The sequence below is a fragment of the Cupressus sempervirens genome, chromosome 6, assembly GCF_028749045.1.
Source record: "Cupressus sempervirens isolate cs-2001-9-10 chromosome 6, ASM2874904v1, whole genome shotgun sequence".
Taxonomy (NCBI): Eukaryota; Viridiplantae; Streptophyta; class Pinopsida; order Cupressales; family Cupressaceae; genus Cupressus; species Cupressus sempervirens.
Window position 1 is genome coordinate 474,333,348 of NC_143123.1, and position 25,813 is coordinate 474,359,160.

The 25,813-nt window shown below is 36.6% G+C and overlaps 1 protein-coding gene across 2 annotated transcripts in view; it reads right to left on the reverse strand.

The window, feature by feature from the left end:
* Positions 1-25,813, reverse strand: part of RBL15 (RHOMBOID-like protein 15) — a 104,508-nt gene that overhangs the window by 10,717 nt on the left and 67,978 nt on the right. For both annotated transcript variants that reach the window (XM_089788617.1, XM_089788616.1), the window contains 9 exons: positions 25,343-25,646; positions 25,136-25,168; positions 24,911-25,002; positions 24,683-24,756; positions 24,422-24,513; positions 24,274-24,346; positions 22,826-23,010; positions 22,534-22,585; positions 22,359-22,418 (listed from right to left, as the gene is read on the reverse strand). In XM_089788617.1, coding sequence (XP_089644743.1) covers positions 22,359-22,418; positions 22,534-22,585; positions 22,826-23,010; positions 24,274-24,346; positions 24,422-24,513; positions 24,683-24,756; positions 24,911-25,002; positions 25,136-25,168; positions 25,343-25,596 — 915 coding nt within the window. In that variant the 5' untranslated portion in view covers positions 25,597-25,646. The remainder of the gene's footprint in view (positions 1-22,358; positions 22,419-22,533; positions 22,586-22,825; positions 23,011-24,273; positions 24,347-24,421; positions 24,514-24,682; positions 24,757-24,910; positions 25,003-25,135; positions 25,169-25,342; positions 25,647-25,813) is intronic.

The window sequence follows — 25,813 nt, forward strand, 5'->3', positions numbered from 1 at the left end:
GATCTCGAAGAGCGAGTATGAGATAGAAGGTGAGGATGATGATGCTAGTAGCCAACAAGAGATGGAGACATCATAGGCCACCGAGGTTAGGGCAGAGGAGCCCTTGGTGGCAGATGTGGCTATTGAGATAGAGGTAGAAGAAGAGCCCTTGGTGGCAAATGTGGCTACCGAGACAGAGGTGGTGGAGCCGTTGATGGAAAATGTGGCTACTGAGATAGAGGTAGTAGAGGAGAGATGTGCTACGAGCACCCCCACCAATCAGTTTTGCACCCGCACTTCTTGCTGGTTCAAGTATAGTATAGCCCCTAGCAACAGGGATACTAGGATTTGTCAAGAGGAGGAAGCATGTTGTCCTATCACCACAACATGTTCCAGTGACAGAGGTCGTCAAGATGGAGGGTACAGTAGCAAGAGACACTGTGGTTGGTGAAAGTGAGCGCCCTGGCGAAGATGAGATCGGGCAGGATGGAGTGATAGTACCTGTAGGCATTGTATCTGAGACCACCATGGACACTTGGCTTGATCAGTTTCAATTGGCACCATGAATTCCACTAATCTTTGCAATCCTTGCACCACAACGCCAACTGCCACCACCCGAGGCCATAGTAGACTTGGTGGACAAGATACCAAACATAGAGATGGTGTGGCACGTAGAGCCTCAAGAGAGCAGAGAGGAGACACTCAAGGAGCAGATAGAGCCTTAGGAGAGCAAAGAGGAGACACTCAAATAGAAGGGTCTCAAGAGGCGCCTAATTCCGAGTTGGATGGGTACTTGGCGGAGATGATTACCACTACCCAACAGGTAGTTACGTTGGCACAAACTCGGGTTCATGAAGGAGTAGAGTGGCAGATTGAGCAAATCTTAGCTTTTGTCATTAAGGGTTGTGTTGTATAGTTTGCGCGGTGTTTTCGAGCTAGGGGATGGCCGACTACAAAGACACTTGATATGTTGGACGATTGGCATATCTCAGACAGACAACAAGATAGCCACACTTAGGCTATGTTCAAGCGGATTGAGCAGGTCTTCCAAGCGAGGTATTATGAGATCCGAAGGACTCAATATGTGGCAAACAGGGCGGAAGCACAAAGGCCGGCAGTAGTAGAGGCCTGAGAGCATATGGCTACTCATCTCGCGGAGATAGAGGCAGAGTTGGCTCTTAAGGAGGGAGAGTTGTTCCATCACCAGAACAGGATAGCTGAGTTGGAGGCCCAGTTGGCTCAAGAGAGGAGTGAGCGGACAGCTACCATGGTTTTGTTGGATGAAGAACTACAGAAGGGCATGTTGGAGACTCGTTTGTTGAGCAACATGATGTTGGTAGACAAAATGGATAAGGAGATTCTCCAAGCAACTATGATGGTAAAGTCAGCCTGAGAATGCCTAATAATCACAACGAACAATCTGTAAGACCCCTCCTCGTATATACTTATTTTAAATATGAATTTCTTTGTTAAATCCTTTATAGGAGATTTGAATGGATGTATGAGCACAAAAAGGCAATAGCATGGGAAAATGTTGCAGTTCTTGCTAGAAACCATGTTGAGGACATTATGCTAAATTTCAGCTATCTTATGTGTAATGATTTGATGGTTGTTAACATAATGAAATTTAATACTTACCCTCTTATGAATCATTAGAAATTCGACGACAAAGATTATCAACTCACTAGAAGTGCCCTTAAGGTAGCTTAATTTTAAATATTATTATGATGTGTTAAGGTTGTTAGGGTATTATGTACAAGAGGTTATACTTTTGTATTGGGATGAGTTATTTAGTTGATCGAAATTATGGTTTACGTCATAAACATTGCATGTTATGGTTTAGGTGTTCTAATGGAAATTGATATTAGTTGATACATTCATGTTTTGATACCCTATGATTCAAGACTTGTTACATTGTTTGACTGTTTAAACATTGATTTGTACTAATGATGTTATGTGGTGTTTTACCTTATGATGATGATGTGTTTAATGATACCTTGATGATTGTGTTATAAACATTCTGATAGTTCATTTTTGATAAATAGTAAATTGATATGATCAAAATTAAATTCAAAATAAATTGATGAGTTGTGTTTTTAATACTCAAATTGAGGGATTATATCACGATGTTGGATTACATGTGTTTTATATGAATATTGCTTAGAAAAGATAAGTTCATTGAAAGGAGATTATAGATGTTAAAGGGTTAATCCAATCATGTAAGTTTGTTATATTTAATCAATGTGTAGAAATGGGTAAAGTTTATTAAAATGAGATTTAGAATGTTTTGGTCAATTTGATTATGCAAATTTGGCTTATATATAAATGTGATTTTTTATCGAACTACTAATATTCGAATTGAGTGTGCAAGAAAGTTTACCATGGAATTAATCAAAGAATCAATAACCAACCCTATGTGCAGCAAACTGTAAAACCAAGGTTGAATCTAATGAAGAGATTTGAAACTTGTAGTCAAGTGATTTAATTCGTAATCGTAATCTGAATGTATGTATTAGGTTATTTCATTCTGTATTTAGTGACATGTCAAATGTTTATGTAATGTGAATTTTATAGCCACTTGACACTTGTCATGTGTATGTGTAAAAGGACATGTCAATTAGAGTTGACAATGTAACACATTAACCTAAGACTGCCTTAATTAGGAGCCTAATTAAACCCCTCATAGTTAGAGATAACTTGTACAGTCCCACCAATTAGTTTAATTGAATTCAAATTTTCTAGTCACTTCTAGAGGCCAAAAAGTGGTCCTAGGGGCCAAATTTAGTGGAATCCAAGTGCCTACGTGTTAGGGGTATGGATTGGGGACCTTTTTAACACTATAGAACCCCCTACTGGCTTTGGTGACCCTTTAAATATTTCACTTTCCACATGTTGCGAAAATTGAGTGAACTCTTTGACCTTTCCCAAACCCACACTCCTTCCTAATCTTGCATTTATGATAGGGGACATGTTGATGGCCGAAGGACTTAGGCTCAATTCTGAATTTATTGCTATTAGGTGGGTGGGATTTGGAGATCTTTTAAGAGGCCCTTCGAGAACTTAGTGGGTGTCCCAATCTCTATCTTTAGAGAAATTAGGTTTTTTTGGATTTGGAGCAACAAGGGAAAAAGGGCTCTTCTCAAACTTCTTTTGCCATTACACATTGTGAAGGTTGGCAATCTCCATAGTCATAGATTCTTGTTCATGTTTTCATTAGCTTAGTATGTGCTTGTAAATCTCTTGCATATGTGCATTTTATGTTTTGTGGTATTGTAATGTGAGGGGTGGGATTTAGGCTTTGTTTGCAATCTTGTTCTTGTTCATTTTCTTGATTTTGTTTGAACGAATTGTGAAGAGAGTGATGGCATTACTCACCCTTGGATGGGGAAGAAGTGGCCATGTGTGGGGGAAGGGGTTAATTGGATTCCATGGAAGTGTAGAATTTCTTCTCATGGTGAGAAGAGGGAAAAAGACAAGGTGTATGGACCCTTGCTTGCCAATGCATATTGATCTAGTTTTGGGGGAGAAGGAGAAACGAGTATGGAAGTTGTATGTGAAATTTAGCCTTGGAAGAGGCATGTTTTTGTATGTTCTTCATTGGCATCTCCTACATGGAAGTTCTATCTTCACCCCTTTTCATGAGTTCAAGGTGAAATCCATTTGTGAATATGTTGGAATGGTGTTTTATGTTGTGTTTATGTGATTGTGAGTTGGATTTGAATGTCACCTGGTTGGCTATTGTTTCTCCTAGCTTGGTGGGAGACCTCCTTGAGGCCTAGGTTGGGAGGTGAGGTCTCCATAGTATATTTTATGTGTAATTGCAGATTTGGGATGGATTCGAATGAGGGAGCAAACTTAGATTGGATTTCATGGTGGTGTTCTTGAGTCACCTTGTGTTGGAGACTTCTTCATTGGTCACACCTTTTTGTTGAATCTTGTATTCATGTCTTTGAAAGGAGATTTGCATCTTTATTATGACCTAAGAGAGGGATTCAATAATGTAAATTGCATATTCATTAATAAGAGAAAGCTATTTTCTTGAGAAAATATATATGGTTTCATTGTGTAACATTTCTCTTGCAGTTTCATGTTGATCCTTGCTATTAAAAAGAATGGAAAAACATATTAGTTTAATATTGAAATTTGCTTCTTGATTCATCTCCTTGTTATATGGTTTCAATTATAGGAGAAAGGAAATAATGATAATTGCACGCTCTTAGTATTTCATTGAGTTATTAAATTGGAATACAGATAGGCCTCCCTATGTTCATGATTTAAAACTAATGTTTAAATGGATGCATTATAGTTGCATCATAATTTCACCAAGTAAACTTAATGGTGAATCAATAGATTAAATCCCAATTTGAAATGCATGTAAACTACCTTATAATCACTCTTTAACCTTTTGGAATGAACCTAATAACATTAATATGGGAATTTGGAAATCTTCAAGTTTACCCATTTGTGTATTGGTACATTTTTTTCTATATTGCCTCCCAAAGAGACCCTACAGGTCTCCAGAAACTGTATGGGAGGAAATAAAATTCCTCCCAAACCAATTTCCCCTTTCCACAGTCCTTAAAATATAGGTTTTAATAAACCCACTTGACTAAATAAGATTGTTTAATCAATTCACTTTATGACACCTATAAATCTATTATAAAAAGAAAAGGGTAAGAAATGCCTTTATGGCAACTACAACCAAATATATTAAAAATATATCAACAAAAATTATATACCCATTAACCTCTAAGCTACCCACTCCCCTACTTATCACATAACACCTCCCCACTACCTATTCTCCTTCCTAATGCCGCCACCTCCTTTCTTATGGGTTGGAGTCTTCATTTATACCTCTACCATGCATACATATTCCCCAACCACTTGATTGTTGACTTTGGCCTTGGGAAAAGCTGGGAAATCAAAGAGTAACAATATTAAAACTTTACCTTTATATTAATTGCCATCTCACCTTTATGGAGCCCTTACACATGTACTCCTTGGACAAGAGCGCTGCCCAACACCAAGGACATGTCAGTCCATAGGGAAGTGCACACTCTAGCCTTGGAGAACGCACATAGGGCTTGGGAATGGACTTGCCTAGTGGCCAAGTGGCTTGATTAGGTGGTAGGTGAGATTTAGGGGCATCTAGGTTAGTCTTAGTGGTTAATAGTACAGTTTAGCAATTAAATTGTGTGTTTAGGAATTAGTAAAAAGGATTAAGGGTCATGTGTTATATTTATGATTTGTATTTAGGGATTTAAGTTAGTATGTTAGTAGTTAGTGATTGGTTGTTAATAGAGAGCATTTTTGAAATAAGTTAGTAATGTGTAGTAATAGGAATAGTTAAGTTAGGAATCATTTCAATTATTTTTGCTTTAATAATTAATATGTGTGATGAAATTTGTATTAGGATTTATACATTTAATTGTAATTAGAATTTTTAAATTGGAAAGTTGTAAACAGAAAGTTTAATATTAAATGTTAGGATGTGTTATAGGAAGGGTTGCATAGACAGCTTGATAGTTGATTAAAGTTTATGGTAGAAGATGATTTTAGTGTTGTAATTGATGTAATGATAAGTAATTAATGTTTTACTTAGTTCTAATGGGTTATGTTAATAATCGGAATCAAGTATTATTAGATTGACAGGTTAACTTAAAGTGCAGATCTAGGCATCTAGGGGATTGAGCTAGTATAATTTAATAAGTGTTTGGTATTGAATAAAACCTAATGTATTTCATGTTTTTGATCAAATCAATCTATATGTAATTTAATATAGTTAAATAAGGTTTATCAAACCGTTAATTAGGGTTAAAAAACCAAATCTGACAATGATGTGGTGTGTTCCCATCCCCATGTGAGAAGGTGAAACTTGTGATCCTGACTTTACTAAACCATACCTAACTATTTCATATTCAACTTAAGAACTTGGAAACCCTAAAAACCTCTTTGACTTGATGACATACCATTAAAAACATGGACCCATGGTCTAATCAATCGAACTAAACCAACCCATGCTAAGAGTTCATGTTACAACCGCTTATGATTTCAAGCCTAGTGCAATAAGTTTCAATACCGACTTTGCATTTCTTATGAAATGTAATCGGAATCTAATTGTTTGCCTAAACCTTAAAAAAAGGATGAACTCTTTTCTGTATAGTTTAACCACACATATTTACCTTTACACAAATTGATGTTTTAATAAGAATCTGAAAACCCTAGAACTTTGGTAAACTAATCGTGCAACTTTGAGACTTGAACTCAACTTTACCATGTTGTCATCTTTCTGCAACACATTTCAATGTAGTATGTATTAAACTTAGTTGTTATTAACTTGAAAAAACAAAATTTGTTGGTGTGTTTTTGCCCTAATTTTTGGGCATGACACAATCTCAAGTTACAGACAGAGAAGGTCGACAAGTGGAGGGCACAAGTGACACCCTCTCGTCCTCCAGGGATATGCTCCCTCCACCTACTCCCTCTTCATGATTTGCTATTGTATATAGTTGTCTCATTTTCGTTGTGAATCGTCCGCAGACAACTTTCTTTTTGCGGGGGGATGATATTTTTGGCAAAAATGCATTGTCATCGGGAAAAACATGTGTGGTTAAAATGTGTTAGTGTTAATTATGTTGTTGGTAGTTAGTATGATCAAGGGGTAGGTAGTTGTGGTCGCGACGGTTCACATTGTACCCCCTCGGAAAATATATGTACATTCCCTTGGATGGAAGAGAGCAGCAATCTTATGGTGTATCATATTTCTTGTCTAGTGTTATATTTGGATGTATTGTCATAATATGTACTTGAGAAGATATTAATGGAATGAGCAGCATGGTTTCCTAAACATTATGCTACACTTGCTTCTATGTTATGTTTTTCCATTGCCTCTGTAACATGTACTAAAACTAGTTTACCCATCAATGGTAAACACCAATGTGGGGGAACTCTGTGCAAACCACTTTTTTTAACAAATCTATGAGAAACAAGCCCAACACCTTGATGTCATACTTGAAGAGTTTGGCCTAGAACCCTCCCTCATCCATACTCTTGCAACTATTCATGTACCTAACTACCCCATTGATGTTAGTAATGGTGAAACGATGGCAGTAGGGGTGAGAGGTGACGACAATGGGGGGTTGGCCAAGGATATCAGAAAGAGTGGAGGCATTTGAGACCATCGAGTTGTGATCTAAGGTGGGGGAGAAAGGGGATCTTTGAGGAAAAGGGTGCGCTAGAAGGCCTCAAGGGACTAAAGGAGCAAGGTTCGAAGGAATCAGCTACGGAGATAAAGGGTCTCTTTTTATATCAAAGGAAACCGAGGTAGGAGTACTTGAACCATGCATAGGAAGTCGGGTGATGGGTGGAATGAGTGTGCCAAGTGTGGTGAAAAGATTTGCAATTTTCATCAAACCACCGGTTCATAGGGAAGGTGTTCTTACAAATGGTTAAGAGGAAGGAAGTGGGGGTGACAGGTGTGGGGGGCAAAGGAAAATGAGAGGGGGAGGTCATCAAGGTAAGGTTGAGGAGAGTATGGTCCTATTGATGTGACTTTTGCTCTACTATAACATGCATAATCAAATACTCAATGTTTTGAGGAGAAACACCAAACACTCACTCCTCTCTTGATATAAAGTCATCTCTCATGCTAAGCTTGCAAAGTAAGATCATGAAATGACTTCAAGGTTCCTTCTCAATTTTATAATGTGATATGTTGGTTATCACAAAGGGAGTACGTTACTCATTCAATGGATATCAGCTCTTGCATTCCTAAAGATTTAGATTCATCATGTGCAATAAAAATATAGGTTCTGATTTTCCAATTTTTCCACTTCAACTCCAACTTATAACTTCTATTTATATTTCTACTTCTAATTGTGAATGTAAGGAACCATGGATGACTTAGACTCTACTAGATATAATCTCGCTAGCAACTCCACCCACCTAGTACAAGCTTCTAAGGAACAATCGAATGGTTTTCAAATCAATATCTCCTCTTCAATCCTATCAAATGGATGCAAACCAAAGATTCAACATCAATTGAAGTTAAGTGCATTCAACCATCGGCTTCCCACAGAAGGCACTCCTACAATCAGCAAGAGGCTAGTGGCCCAAATTTGTTCGAGTCATGCAAATAAACATCCACAACAACTTCCACTCAACTAAATTACTTCAACATGAAAAGAAATCTACTCCGAGTAAAAGATTGAGGAAACCATGCAATACTACAAAGCAATACTAAGTAATCCACTATAAAGAACCAACATTGACTTATCAATTACTTTGACAGGCATTATAACAACAACTTCATCAAGTCTCTCCCTTAGCTAGCTTGCTCTAATCTCTTAGTTCTCTACTACCTCCAATCTCTAAGCTAATGCCTTACAAATGAGATGGCCTTAGCCTTTTATGGTAGTTCCATTACAATGAAGGGCCAAGATTTATTCAAGATCAAGGGTTGAGATTTCTTCCCACAAACCCTAATTAGTGTTGCCAAATTTAAAACCAATTACATGGAGGTACCAACTCATGCACCCATAAGACTATTACAATAATTTTTCCAAACACTGAGAAAATAGGACACTCGGCATGTTGTGATTGATTGTTCTTGATATTGAAATTTTCTAATTGGAGGAGACAAACAATTGCTACATCATCATCCTTACCATGTGCTTAGAGTCTTAGAAGGTGTTTGTTAAAATTGCAAAAGTATCTCTCAATATTTGAGATTTTCTCCATGCTTTAAAAATTTCCTCATAGAATTGACTTGAATCAATTGCATATTCATGAACCTGTGAACTTGATGTTTCTTGATTCTCCTTGAATATGTCCTCGTGTGGTTAGATCTTTTGTGCTTTCCTCAATTTCCTCTTGATCTCAATCTGAATGTGCGAGTTAATAGCTTGAATATGAATCTTTCCTTTTCACTTGAATCCTCAAGCTTGAGCCATCTTGTAGTATCCGCTTGGTTATCCTCTTGAAGTGTCAAGCTCAACCTTGACACCATCTTCATCTTTCACTTTGTAAAACAAAAAAGAAATCTTCATTAAGTTCATGATAGAAATCTGAAAATAAATTCACATTGATAATGAACAAAATGGTTTTCTCTTATCCAAGACAGCCTTCATATCTTCTTGAAATAATCTATGTCTCGGGTATTTCTAGAGGCTTGGAAGAAAAAGTTCTTGGGTGGAAATCCTAAGGCAAGAGGATTTCCACGGTGGGAATCCTTTGGTCAGAAGATTTCCACCAAGCATGATAAAAAGTCATCCCAATTTCAGTCACTTAGAGTTAAAATTCATTTCTCTCATAACTTTGCAATTAGCCCATTTCATTTGTCTTTTGTTTTACATGAGGAAAATGAAGCTATAAGGGAAAGGGAGAAACTCCACTCCAGGAGGATTATTGTGGTGGGAATCCTCTGGAGAGAGGAGATCTATGGTGGGAATCCTCTGGTAAGAGGATTTCCACCAAATATGATTTTGCCTTTTTCCACAATTACTTCATATTTTTCTCTCATTATCATTAAATATGTCACTAAGTGGCATCCCTCATCTTCAACTCTTGTTTAGAATTATAAAATGGAGTGGTGGAATTCTTGATGTTGGAGGATTTCATTGGTGGAAATCCTAAGCTCAAAGCATTTCCATGGTGAGAATCCTCTCGTCAAAGGATTTCCACCAACTTAATGTAGCACTTTATTTCCTTCCATCCTTCCAAAAATTCATCATTTCTCATCGATTCCACTTCAACAAAACATTCTTTACCTCCAACACTTGCTTGGAGTAAATTTTGGCACAAAGTAAAAGAGGGGGAAATTTTGGTTTGAGAGGATTAATGTGGTGGGAATTCTCTAGAGACAAAATTTCACATAAGAATCTTTTCGTCAGAGCATTTTCACCAAACATGACTTAGCCCCTCTCTACCTTAAAGATTTCCAAACCTTCATCATTATCAATCAATTTCACCTCAACTCAACATCCTCTACCTCTAACTCTTACTTGAAATTCATTTTTGGAAAGTAAAACGGGTGAAATTTTGGTTTAAGAGGATTAATGTGGTGGGAATACTCTAGAGAGGATTTCTACAGTAGGAATCCTCTAGTTAGAGGATGTCCACCTAACATGATTTCAACCTTGCTTGACAATTTCTTGCTCTATTTTTACTCATGGTTGTTAATGATTTATAGCTTTAGTCAGATGAATCATAAGAACAACTCGTTGATTAAATATTATTATAGAAATATATATATATATATATATATATATATATAAAAAATTGTGTATGTTAATATTTACTATGGTATGATTATAAATCAAAGTTCTTTCATATATGTATATTCACATTCATATATCTGTCATGTCCACCGAATATCAAATGTCTTCTAGGTGATTGTGCAGGTCAGTACTCGTCCTGAGGCTTGCTTGTTGCACGTGATTGTCATGTTAGAGGCGACAGGGTATATGGTGTTTGCATCAAGTATGTTACAAAGGCAAGCCTTTACCCACCTGTGATTGAGAGTACATCAGACGTACTACATGTCACAATAATATGTAGCGTTGACTAGACATGCTTTGGTATTGTCTTATCCACCAATCCATGTTTGTTAAGAGGCACTATGTGTGCCGACAGGGACTCACGTCCTCTAAAGGGTACCTTCGCCCATATTACATCTTGAATATACGTGACTCCTCAGTCACATCGTGAGTTTTCATTTAGAAATAAATACAAACATTCAAGTCTGCAAATATCATTTTTTTTTAAACAATTTCCATTTTCTTCCATCCTTTACATGTTTCGGTCTGTGAATATTCAGGTTCTTAAACCATTCAGTGGGCCAGTGAAATATACATATTCCTAAGTGTTAGGATATGCACAGATATATTTAATCAAATTATCTTCAATATATATATTTGAGTTGCCTCATTAAAGGATCAAGATATAGAAGGCAACTTGAGAATTTATTTATTAAATCAAATAAATCTGATCGAGAAATTTAGCATGGTATCAAAGCCTAGTTAAGACACGATCTTGATCAGATTTATTTATCCAATGCTCTCAAATATCCAGAAATTCCAAATGATCATCACTGGAAATTGCAAAAGTTATTGACAAGTGACAATCTTACAATAACTTAATATTCTATTATGATGGATGTAAAATCCCTTTCCGGATATTTATTAAACCCTTCATATAAAACTTACAAATTTACTGAGCAGTAAACTAGTATTTGATATAAATTCCAGAACTTAAATCGACTTTATAACCAGCAGATATGCATACGAGAAAACTCAGAAAAATGTGTTTATTTCCTCCAATATTCAGAAGTACATATTTAAACCAACAATTAATACAAATAGTTGCCAAATAACATTACTATATTATACACCAGCAATACAATAACACACAACAATCTAGAAAATCCAATCTTATAAATAGAAATAACAATCAGATTGGCAATATAGATAAAACTTGTAAGAAGGCTAGGTTTGCATCCAACCTCCAAAAGTTTCTTCAAGGGTTTGCATCCTCGAAGACATAACCAATAATTGTTTTAAATATTTGTTTTAAATATTATAATCTTCATATCTCCCCATACTGAACCTGTTGTACCTTTATCCCTTTTCCCAATGTGATGCATGCCCTTTTAGGCAATGTGGGATAAAACACCTTTTTTGTCCTTATAGTCACTTAAGTGAACATAATACATTTTTAAAATAAAGTGACAAGTTAAAGGAACTTTTAAAGTCACTTAGTCAGTAAACCATATAATCATCAGGCATCAAAATAATTGACCAAATGAACTCAGATAAGCACGTCAATAGCTCGTTGGAAAGCTCTTGGCGAGATGCTTCCAAACCAACACTGAGATACCAAGAATTTTGAGCTCTGTTTACTTACTAAAAATAGTAAGCATCCGAACAACTTGCCAAAACTGCTCTGATGGGTTTGAAACTAGAAATGTCTAGGCCAAATCTTGAAGTGAACCCCGTAAAGAACCCCTTTCACCCCCGGAACCTAGGGGAAGTGAGCCGGCAATACAGAATTATAATGTCCTAGAAAAAAGGGACATTACAAAGCCTCCCTTCTCAAAGATTGCTTGCCCTCAAGCAATCCGCTCAAACTTTTAGAAACCAAATGCCAAGATCCCATACTCACCTCGAGAAAGAGGTTCTACTCCTCAACCGATGTACCCTAGCATACATCTTCTCAAACTCAGAATGGTTAAACAGTACAATAGGGATCAATGTGCCAAATAACTGAACGCCAGGATCCCAAGTCTCACCATAAAGAGACACCAACTGCCATGTGTTGCTGCCCTATGTGCCAATAACCTCAGTCAGCATGAATGCCTCACTCCATGACTGACTCTATGAATCTCTACTATCAAGTGAAGATGGGAGCTCAACAATATACCAATATCCTCCCCAAGATGATAGCAACCAAACTCTCCAACAAGCTCCTCGATAAAAAGCAATACATAGGGATACTCCACTCGGATCCCAAGTGAGAACTCGTACGCTATCTGAGATACCCCTGACCAGCTCCTCTAATATTTGTATCGATGACAATGATAGATTCAGCCAATCAAACTCCACCATTGTATCACCCTAGTGAAAACGGAGTAATCCTAATCCCTAGAACTCTGATGTGTCTAAAGGCTGAAACACACAAATCATAATCATGTGACTGTGTAACAACACAGCACAATCCACCAGATGTAAGATACTATTAACACCTGGATCCCCTATTACCCAATCAACATGATTCTAAATAAAGGAAAGGGTGGTTGGTGAATCACCAACATCATGAGTGCTAACACTGTCTTCAATATTCCATTGAATAAAAAATGTAGACACCTCATGTGGAATGTAGGGTAATATGTGTTCTCCCCACTCATCTACAAATAACTCATTGACCCTTGAAGGCCAAATAGAAATAGTGAATATATTACCAACATACACAGGCAAATCACTAATAGCTGGAATATACCAACAAGAAAAATCACCAATCAACAAGTAGGCCGTGGCCATCTCGTAATGAGCTAGGTGATAAATCTCTAGGTAAGCTAAAAAATCCCTTAAAGCATGCTAAGGATAAATCTAAACTCCCTACTCCATCATAAGTACCCTTGCCTATGTCAAAGTCTTCGTAAAAGGATGGTTCAACATTAAATGAAATCTCTAAATTATCCTCAATTGTTGTATCACTAACCACGTGCTCATGCGATAATGTACAGCTGCTGTCATAAAAATCAGAATTTCCAGACTCATCAACTTGTTGATCCATAGAATTTTTCTCATCATAGAAAATCTCAGACGGGGAACACGTGATTGAATTACATTGTTTGCCTTCACATCTACCCACTTTATGAATTTCTTCAATGATTTGCGTGATTTCTTGTGCCCTTGAACCACGGCTATCTTCTTCATAAGTGGCTGCCCCACTCGTTTGATTTTTTCAGCTTTGTGGATGGAGTAACGTCCCTTCCAAATTTTATTGCTAGATCCCTATCCATTAATAGCTGCAAGTACTCAAACTTTATCATTTTCAAAGTTTCAAAAATAGTATGTAAAAGAGGACTTGTGACACCACATACATTCCCATGCCTCTCTTCTAACACAATCTTCCGCATGAGATCCTCAATCAAATTGGAAGAATCATCCATCCTCATCAACACTTGGACAATCTTGTCCTCTTTGACCAAAAGCATATTCAATAAGTCAAGAAGTAATAATGGTTTTTGACAATCTCCTTCAAACACAAGTGGGTTGTTCTCCATAGAATTTTTTGATTTTTCGTCACCTAGTGGAACAACATTTTTGGATATATCCTTTAACTCAATGTGTGCTAGATCATATATCCTACCAACATTGCGGTCCATTTGCTCCTCAAAATTTGACATAATTTCCAACTTAGTATCACCATAAAATTCATCCAAGTTAATTTCCATGTCACCAAATAAGATGCTGGAGTTTTCCATGTCTAAATAAGATAGGGAGTTGCCAACATTGGTGGTTTGGTCAACTCTTCTACATGGGCCATCAATATGTTCATCAAAAGGACTAGTGTAAACAACTCCATAAGATACTTCTGTCTCCCAATTTCCTGCTAGTATACTTGTGCCATTATTAGTATTTTCCATATTATCATCTGAAGGTTGCTCTTCCTTTTAGTAATACTATCAGGTTGATTGATATCTTCCATGTGCAAATTTTTGTAATTGTCCTCTGTAAGGAGATCTCGAGCCAATTCATAGTATTTGTTTCTTATCATATCCGTCTTGTTTTGCAGCTCTAGTTGAAAGTCCACATAATTAATGAAAGGAAATTCTTTTTGAAGCTTTGACAGAAATTTGTTATAATCATCGTACAGTCTCCTTACTTCGGTTTTAATATCAAGTTGGAAATCTCGTCCCACTTTCTCTGCCACATAGCTTTTCATGTGCCTAAGATGAACCCAATCTTGTTTCATATGTTCTACATGTAGGCTTACTTTTGCAAACTACACCTATTTTGATTTGCGTAGCTGATTTCAAGACCAATTGTTTCTCAGCTATTTCTACATGAATCTGCTATGGTTTAACTGTGATAAAACTCAGACATAAACTGACCATACTGAAGGACAGTGCTTCATGGGTCATTGCCTTACTGTATGTAGGGAAATCACTTCACACCTGATATGCCACCACTAATCTAAGTTACTGGCCCGTGGAGGAAAGTTGTTGAAGAAGCTCACACCCACATGAGTTTTGAAGTAGCACAGCATTTGGGCTGTCAAACCTCAGATGAAAACTGACTACTGCTGATGAACACATTATTTAAGTGTTTGAAGTGATCAAAACTCCTACCGCAACTTGTAGAAGTTCTTTGTATCTCTTAGCAACTCAGCTGCACCTAGCAATGTATACTGCAGCTGCCAGCGGATTTTTAATGTCTATTCTCCACATACTCCCTACTCGTTTCCATCTTCAGACAACCTACAAGCTAACTGTTGTATTAAGTTAACTTCTGGGCACATAACACAAAAGATGAATTCTATTGAGTATCTGCAATACCCAACAGACGTAGCCTCTACAAACTGATAGGAATGGACGTCTCACAATCTTCTTCTCGTTTCTAGGTCGCGGTGAGTATAGATATTATATTAGAGGGCTTGTGAAATGCTTCAACACCTCAAATCGACTGAGACAGGTTCAACGACTTTGTGTATGTGCTCTTCAAGCATAAGAAGTTGTATGATATAAGGCTATTGCTACTCTGTTTTTTTTGTAGATCTTCAAATGCAAGTATATCCATGCTCAAATACTGTCATGAATAGAATAGTTAGTCTCGATCTCAAAATAACCTGCAATAAATTTTCTTGGTTATTCACTTTCTGCTTGAGCTTTTAGCCCACGAGTTAACCAGGTAGATGGCAACAACTGTTATCAGTGCCCCTAGCAATCGAATAGGGGAAAATGTCCCATCCAAGAAGAAATATCTCTAGTTGCATTGTAAAAGTAAACACCATAGCTTGTGGCACATGATTATAGGAGGGCTTCCTTTGTTGGCATTGCTAGTAGTTCAACACGACCCTGCCTTGCAACGACTTCCAATCAGCCGACCTCCCTTCTCACCCTTTATACGTCCTACGAAATTGGAGAACACTTGCCTGGTAATGAAGAACAATATCTCACTGCATTGCGACCCACTGTTGAAACCGTGAGTCCACTAACCTGTCCATGCTGCACTCAGAAATCTGATGTTGTGAGTTACTCGACTAGACTAGCTCTCTTGTCGCAGTAACTAACTCTCCTCACGTCTTTGCCACTGTGGAAAGACCACCAATAACCACGACCATGACTAGGAGTGAGAATATTTTGTAGAGATGACTGAGCTTGAGAGATATCTAGATTCAAACTGCCGCATGTGACCCCCTGTAGTTTCGTGGCTTTTAGGCTATGACCCGACCCTAGCCCGAGGGAGTAATACCCAATAATGCCATCAGGTTATAGTATACAGATGAAAGCACAATACGGTTCAGTTGGTGTTTGGAGTGTCATCTCTCTCTCTTCCTATAGACGTCCTCCAGCTGCTATGATGGTGCTCATGTACCAAGAAAAACTTATTTACTGTTATCACCCAAACTCTCTACCTTTACTGCTAAGACGACTGTAATATTCTTTTCCAGATCAACAGATATCAACCAATGCGTCTAACATTAACGCGTGTCCTCTTGCCAAAACCTAATATATTTTCCACTGAATCACTAGAACTCAATACCATAACTTGCTATTTGCCATATAGTCCCATTCGACTTTGAAATCTGAAGCAAAAATGTGATCACTAGATTCTCGAATAAACTTCACAAGCTGGCAGGAAAGCCAGCTCTGATACCACTGTAATATCCCTTTTTGGATATTTACTAAACCCTTGATATAAAACTTACAAATTTTAAATTGAACAATAAACCAGTATTTCACATAAATTCCAGAACTTAAATCGACTTTATAAGCAGCCGATATGCATACGAGAAAACCCAGAAAAATGTGTTTATTTCCTCCAATATTCAAAAGTACATATTTAAACCAGCAATTAATACAAATAGTTGCCAAATAACGTTACTGTATTATACATTAGCAATACAATAACACGCAACAATCCAGAAAATCCAATCTTATAAACAGAAATAGCAGTCAAATTGGCAATATAGATAAAACCTGTAAGAAGGCTAGGTTTGCATCCAACCTCCAAAAGTTTCTTCAAGGGTTTGTGTCCTCGAAGAGATAATCAGTATCTATTTCCAGCTCCCATTTTAATATTTGTTTTAAATATTATAATCTTCATATCTCTCCATGCTGAACCTATTGTACCTTTATCCCTTTTCCCAATGTGATGCACGCTCTTTTAGGTAATGTGGGTAAAACACCTCTTTTTTGTCCTTTAGTCACTTAAGTGAACATAATACCTTTTTAAAATAAAGTGACAAGTTAAATGAACTTTTAAAGTCACTTGGTCAATAAACCATATGATCATCAAGCATCAAAATAATTGACCAAATGAACTTGGATAAGCACGTGCAATAGCTCGTTGGAAAGCTCTCGGCGAGATACTTCCAAACCAACACTGAGATACCAAAATTCTGAGCTCTGTTTACTTACTAAAAATAGTAAGCATCTGGACAACCTGCCAAAATTGCTCTAATGGGTATGAAACTAGAAATGTCTAGGCCAAATCTCGGACTGAACCTCATAAAGAACCCCTTTCACCCCCGGAACCTAGGCGAAGTGAGGCAGCAACACAAAATTATAATGTCCCAGAAAAAAGGGACATTACAATGGATATCTTATGATGTCTATGCAAATTATGATAGATTATACTTTTCTTAGTGGATGTTTATATGGTAAGCATTATGAGAATGCACACATACCTTATAAACATTTTTTAGTACATGATGAATGTTATTAATATTTTTGAAAGCCATTACACAAAGTATTTGGTGAACATGATGCGTCTTGATGTTCTAGAAGGCCATTACTCACAGAGTAATTGGTGAATATCACATGTCCCGATGTTCTGGAAGGCCATTACTCTGTATTTGGTAAATATCTTGCATTCTGGAAGGCCATTACTCAAAGAGTATTTCGTGAATATCAAATTTCGATATTCTGGGAGACCAATACTCATGATATCAAGTGTGATATCAAAACCTTTTGAGTACTTGGTGAACATTATGTGTTGATATTCCGGAAGACCAATATTCATGGTATCAAATGGTGGAAATATTTTGAGATATCTAGTAAGATGTCCTTAAAATTATTAGTTGTAATATTACGTTGAAGCAATATTTTTTCTTATGTTTATCGTCCCTAGTTAAGAGGGAGTGTTAATCACTTATAGCTTCACTTGGATAAATCATAAGAACAACTCATTGATTTAATATTATTATAGAAATAGATATATCTATATATGTGTGTGTGTGTGTGTGTGCGTGTCTATAATTGTGTATGTTAATATTTACTATGGTATGATTATAAATCAAAGTTCTTTTATATATGTATATTCACATTCATATATTTGTCATGTCCACCAAATATCAAATGTCTTCTAGGTGATCGTGCAAGTTAGTACTCATCTTGGGGCTCGCGTGTTGCACGTGATTGTCATGTCAGAGGTGACGAGGTGTATGTTGTCTACATCAAGTATGTTATAAAGACCCGCTTGTGATTGAGAATAATATGTTGCATTGACTAGACATGCTTTGGTATTGTCTTATCCACCAAATTGTGTTTATTAAGAGGCACTATGTGTGTTGATGGGGATTCACGTCCTCTAAAGGGTGCTTTCGTTCAAATTACATCTTGAATATATGTGACTCCTCAGTCACGTTGTTACTTTTCATTTAGATATAAATACAAATATTCAAATTAGCAAATATCATTTTTTTTTTAAATTCCATTTTTCTTCCGTTCTTTGCATATTTCGGTCTATGAATATTCAAGTTCTTAAACCATTCTGTGGGCCAGTGAAATATACATATTCCTTGTGTTAGGATATGTATAGATATATCTAATCAAATTATCTTTCAATATATATTTCAGTTGTCTCATCAAAGGATCAAGATATAGAAGGCAACTTGAGAATTTATTTATTAAATCAAATAAGTCTGATTGAGAAATTTAACAAAGGAGTTGAGTTCATGCCTTAGACCGATTTTGAATGCCTTAGTGGAATTTTGGGCTTGGGATGGTGGAATTTTGGGCTTGAGAAGACTAATGTGGTGAGTTCCACAATGGGAATCCTCTGGTCAGAGGATTTCTACCAAATATGATTTTGTCACTTACACTCCCAAAATTTTCCATTTCGCACCCTTATGCTAATTCTTTCATTTATTTTCAAGTTTTCATGCCTCAGCATGATTTTGCATCAATTTTGAGTTGATGATGAGGGTGGAAATCCTGAGGAGAGAGGATTTCCATGGTGGGAATCCTCTAGTCAGAGGATTTCCACCAAAGAAATCCTCTCCAACAGTTATCCTTACGAAAATTACCACTTTTCCTTCTCTTCATCATTTTAACATTGCATCAACCAGTTCGTAGCCTTAGAAAGGATATCTCCAAACCAAGTTTATTGCAGTTAAGGTAATGATGTCATTAATGTTTGTTTGATGGATCTAAACAAATCATTGTTACTCCAAGCTCAATATAAGAAATCACTCTTTTGGAGATGTTAATACATGGAATGCTTTATGCAATATGCTATTGGAGATCATTGTAATATATCGTTGTTATTAATATATGAATCGCTTGCTTATTATCTCACTGCATTTATGACTTAGTTTACTTGAGTTTTGGATGCATGAATAGTTGTTTAGATGGGGAATAGCATGTGATGTGGCTTTGAATTTTAGAGATAATTGATCACTTGATCTTCTAATGTATCGTCAGGTACCAAAGTGTGATCATCAAACACAACATCCTTACTCCATCACTCTCATCAACAATGATAAACAACCTTTCATCTTAATATCAAACAATACATATTATCATTGTCTATCCTTCAAGTTGATGTGTCATGATGATGCTTAAGAGCAAATTGTTAAGTCTTACAGATAAGAATATTTTCCTAGATATGATATCACTTCAACTTTGATTCCGTTGATATCATTCTTATTCATATCAGTTGCCAATAACTTACATGGTCCATAAAACATCCTTCATGAAGATAATACGAAGGCTAATTGATTTTAACTAATTAATGATATGTACAATTACTGCATCCACCACTAATTAACATGAAGATGATTAGGTTTGCCTCACCTGGACCAAAATATGTTTCTTATGGGTTAATTAATTTTATGGATACGATGTGGGTATCACAAGAATGTAATAAAGTTATCACCATAAATTCAAGTTTTGCTGCAACCATTTAAGATAAAATAAAAAGTATAATTCATGAGATCAATTATTTTTATTTAGGTCGCGGATCCAATCGGCAATTATAACCGCACACATAACAACATTCATCTTATTCTATTTAGATGTCATGCAATAACCATTCCTAGTTCAACTTCTCCTAATTAATCATATTTAGGGTTTGGCAAGGAAATCCACAAGGGTGTAAGTTACTATTCAGCCCAATTAAGTCCAAAAGCATGCAATGCCTAACCAAGACAACTTGCCTCTTGGCACACAAGTGGTAGGGACATCCATCACGCTGATTCGAGCCCTTAGGATGGCGTACTAAATTTGAGGAAACTAAGTCATAGAGAAATCCCGTTCAGCCCAATTAAAACTGATAGTACACAGTGCCTGACCAAGAATCCTTGCAAGAAGGAAAATCCACTATGATGATACCATCCCTAGGGGTGGCCTACTTAATTTGAGGGAACCCATGTCTATGACCTTTGTCTACATATTTCCTACCATTCCTTACAAGATTGTTTATTTCACTTCCCACAACCAACCATCATGGGGATTGGAGAGGATAACACAAAGGTGTGCGAGGCCATCGACAACTAAGCCCAGCAGCATGGAGCATCCAACCAAGAAAGCTCAACCGCTTTGCCCACAAGTGGCAAGAATATCCAACCAAGACAATCCCTCCAGCTCCAAGTGGTGTGCTTAACGAGAAAACCTATATCAGTTCTCCTAAATGCATCTTCTTCCTCACCCACATATGATTGTTTTCTTGGGAGAATCAATAGATTGAGAATCTAGATTGATTAGCATTTCATATCATTAACCATACCAAACACAAGAAAAATTAAATGTTGAGCAATATCTTCATCATGCATACCACAATTGACCACCAATGCTATTGCCTGCAATTAATAATAAGTTGTCACCTGATCAATCTATGTGCCTGATCCTTGATATCTTATGAACTGATCTGATCATGTGCACCAGTGCTAATTGAATTGGTTTCTTTTGCGCCCAAGTCCATCATGGTCTTCTGTCTTTATATCTACATGTCTCTTAAAGAGACAACTTTTTGAAGTTTCTGTCCTCAAAGTATTGTCACAAACTTTCCTAATAATACCTCTTCGTAACCCAAACCAACCCCTGCTCTAAGTGTCATAAAGTATAATCGCTGTTCATAATTGATCATTCTTAGCATAATAAGAGTGTCATTTTGTTTTTCTTTAATCGCTCCTAAAATAGAATTGCTGTCTATATATAGTTGCTTCTATTAATCGGTTCCGTGTGTGAACTCACTGCTCTTAAGGTAATCACTGTTCTTAAGTAATCATCACTTTGTTCATTATTGCTGCATGATCACTGCCTTCTCCATTGGCTTAATATATTGCATCCTAGAAAATCTGGAAGTCTTATATCTAAGATGATTTTCTTGATTAGTGACATCTTACTAATTGTAGATTCCAAACGCTTGGCTTGCATATTTATCTTACTTGCTATTTAGTGCTTAGGGTCAAGGGCATGACAAACCCTCTTGCCCATGAAATCCAACATCCATGGATCTAGCTATTTATTGCCCTGCCCTCCATATGCAATCTAACTGCCTTAATCTTCTCAGTTGGAGTTATAGCTTCACAACTTATGCCCCTTTACCACCTATTGACAAAAGATGACAATAAACTCTTGTATAGCTGCCCTTATACCCTTTGTGACACAAATGTCAAAGCCATTCTTTGGTCCTGCTGAATTTTGTCTTGTCCTTATCAACTCAAGTTGCAAATGACAACAGAAGTTTCTTGGGGTTAAATGGGCCTTTTAAATAGTTTTTAAGGAGTTTAAAAGGAGAAATTTAAATGGATTTGAGCTTGCTGGCCCTAGTACACTCCCACTCCCTAAAGAAACCCCTCTCTCTGCCATACTTCCACGAGTTCTACTTTTAGGTCTACTTCATTCGTCCATTTGAATCTCAACTTCCTCGTAACCACTACTCTGACTGCTGCTCATAATTTTTGTTGGTTAAGAATTTCAGAGAACTACAAGTTTCCAAAAAGGCGACATTTTTGTAATCTAATGTTCGCATGCACTGGTCTACATTATGATTTGGAGAGAAAAACATTATCCACTCCAAACAAATATTTCTTTCCAAAAGAGCAGAATTCTGTGGCAATTCAATCAAAAGTCACACTGAGGGCAATTAAGATACCAGCCAAGGCAAGAGCCTAGAATACAACGGTAAATTGTGACCCTCTTATCTGGGAGGTCTTGGGTTTGAGTGTACTCGAGCTTAATAAATTACAGCACATTATAATAATCAATCTTGGCTATGGCCTTTTACTGATCAAAAAAAAAAAATAGAGACACCAGCCAACAGCAACTTTTTTCCAATCTGATCTACTAACTATAATAAGGTGAGATGAATTTCAATTACATAAAATTTTAAAAAAGAAACAAATACATATTTCAAAGTTAAAAATGATACCTTCTCAAATCCCATTGCAACAAGATTCTGAGTAGCTTCGGCACGATTTTGCACATCAACCTGCATAAATGATTCGATGTATTCTTAAATGATTCAATGTACTGATTTTTCCTTCCAAGTGTTGACAGTTGATAAGGCAGAAAGGTCTGTAGCTATGAATATGGGAATGTCTTACCTGATCTGTAGCAATAGAGTCTGATGGTAGAAAGCTTTCCATTTGTGCAGGCCTGGATAGATGAAGTAATCAACAAATAGGCATAACTTAAGCACTACAAACTTGATATAATACCATGGTTTAAATATATAGCTCAAAACTTAAAATCAGCATGCCTTCTCAGGATCAGATGCATAAAACCTTCAGTGAATAAGACTACAGTGGAAAATAAGGGTAGATAAATATGCCCATATACAATTACAGACCAGAAACAGAATGAGGGTAAAGAGAATTCATGAACAGATAAATGCACCTCGCATTAGGAGATACCGTTCCATGGGTGCTAATAGACATCATTTCTGAACGTACTTCTGGTTGGGTGCTCCTTTCAAGAAGCCTGGTCTGTAGTTCTGGATTAGAGCCAAACCTTGCTGTCAGTTGATTTTGCACAGATCCAAGAGAACGACCTCTCCCTGGAAATCGAGAATCTTGCTGTGGCTGAAAATAAAGTCCATGATAAGAATACATCTTGTTAACATTTTTACGTCTTCTCAAAATTATGATCTAGATTTTCATATTAAAAAAAGCAAACTCATATGTAAACAATCCAATATGCGTATTCCCTCAGTGTCTCTCTATAGCCACACACAGAGACACCTCACATGGCCCACACACCAACAAAGAAAACTTCAGTAATCGTTTTTCCCTGTAATATTTTTTTCAAAGTATCAGTAAGCTCTTTCTTCTAATCAATTTCTCATTATCTATCTGTTCAACTAGATGACACAAAAATTCTATCATGCACTCTTTATGTCCCAAGTAGTGAAAGTTGCACTTATCTTAGTCATATAATCATTCAGCCAAAAAGCACAAGTGACAACAGTAAACATTAACCACAGAAAATCACATCCTAGGCCACTTACTTTAAGCCATAAAAATAATCAACTGAGAGACCATGGCCTTCTTAAAAGCAGATCTTAATATGATTCACACTTTGATGCTCTACTTCTAAAATGCCAGGGAGCTTCACCTCTATGTTCTGTACAATAATACCACTATTATATACTATGTATCACAATGAACACAAAGGTAACCCTGAAACTAGTCCTCTCTAAGATAATTTATCAAAAATGATTTTTGAACTGGAAGGTCCAATATTATTAAATGTGATCTTATACATGTTTTAACATGCTTCTTTAGCTTGGAGTGAAACAAATTTGCATATTGAGGAGTGAAACAAATACTACTTGTATCCTGACTCCTCATATATCCCTAATACACGGCCGTAATTTTATTTTTGTTATCTACATATGAGGGCTTTCTTTTATTCTTAGAATATTTAGATTACTGTCACATTCAGTCTCATTACAAAATGATGAGCAAAATAAAAACGACGACTGCAAATAGGCATTGACATTGTGAAGTTGCAGGTTCTTGAAGGTGTTAGTTGAGTTGGATCTTGTTTTAAATTACCCTCCATTCAATGTACTGCCAGAAATTGTTGAAATGTTCCAGATCTCTATAATTAGATTTATATTTCAGTTTCAGAGAATGAAATATTCAGTGCATTTGACTTCCTATGTCTGCCTGGAATAAAACAATGCTTGGCAATGTTATGTAATGATATAGCAGCGGTATGTTTTAACAGAAATATTTTTCCCTTATGTATGATTTCAGAGTCCAGATTTGTTAATCGGATGTTATTTGGGAAACAACATGTGTTGCCTTGTTAGTTTCCTTGTCTGCAGAATAATTACATACCTCACCAGCCGAAAATTCCCTTTGTGGTAACCATGAACGAAGATGTCTCCAAACATTTCCAAAACTTGTGCGACTGTAGAAAACACAATCTGTGTGACACTCCAAAGCAATGCATAGTGAAAACATGAACAAATTCATAGTCATTTACCTAGTAGAGGCACTTGAAAATGGCAAATCTGGACCAGCAACTGAACCCCCACTCCCACCTACTATGAATCGAGGGCGTCTCACACAGAATGCCTATTATGTAAGAATGGAATTTGTTAATAATTATCACCCAATCTATGATTTAATGAAGATACCTCAGCAATTGTCTTATGGAATCCCGGTTAACAAATTAATTGTTCCACGTTCCAACCATATGTGAAAAAAAATTATATGTAATTCAGGTGAAGAAAAAAACACCTACAAGCATTGCAGAGTTCTCTATAGCAGCATATGACGATGATCCCAATATCAAATAATTCAATAGACCATACGTATCTGCCAACATGCAAACAGAAAAAATTGATAATAATCTATCAAAACAATAATCATAGGCTAGATTACCAAGCAGTGTTTTTAGGAAGAAAAAGGAACTAAGTTCGAATTTCAAACTAAGAAAAATGTATAGCAATAAAGAAAAAGGTAAACGGACATGCAAAACCAGTCAAAATGCCACAGAGATGTCCTAAAAACGAGACATTTGGCATTAGGAGTTGGAAAAGAATGAGGAGGATCCAAGCATACCTGCATTATCCAGGCCAAGTAATTATGGGCTTTACAATGTTAAAAAATATGAAAGATCTCCATCAATACATAATTCTATTTCTTTATTTTCCTACATTAAACTGTGCTCCTAAATAACAAATTAGGAGCTTACCATTTTCCAGGTACATTGAATAATCCGAACACACTGCAGGAAGAAGATAAAAATGATGATACAGTTATAATTGAACTAGAACAATTTTAAAATGCAAATAGTTGACATATTTTTATGTGGAAACCTGTGAGGAAAAATCTACTTCTATAACAAAAGTGCTCTCCTAAGGATCACCTTTAAGTTTAACATACAGATAGATCAGCTTACCTGCGACTCTGATTTCCATTTAAGCTAGTTTCCATGACAATCATAGCAAATATGATGCCCGAGAAGCCAATTGTGCACTCATCCATAAACATAGGATAAGAATGCAAAGGGTTGTGTGCTGCCAAATAAGCAACCAATAGATGCAAAACTGCATTGCAGGTGGCCACCAACAATGTCACATGTAAGTATCGAACAGAACCCATAATTCGCTCCAGCCCACTTCCAATAGGCACCAGTGCTAGCATGTTGAACATAACATGTAGCACTGAACCATGAAATAAAACAGAGGTATAGATCCTGTAGACTGCAATTATTCAGGAAAACACAGATCACCAAATGAGTTAAGAAGCTCAAGAGTCATTTACATGAAACGTGAAAAAGTGCAATTATGTGGCCTTTGTGATGCCTAAACTTTAATAGCTAAGATTTGTATTCAAAAAATACTACTCTACTACAAATTCAAATTATCTA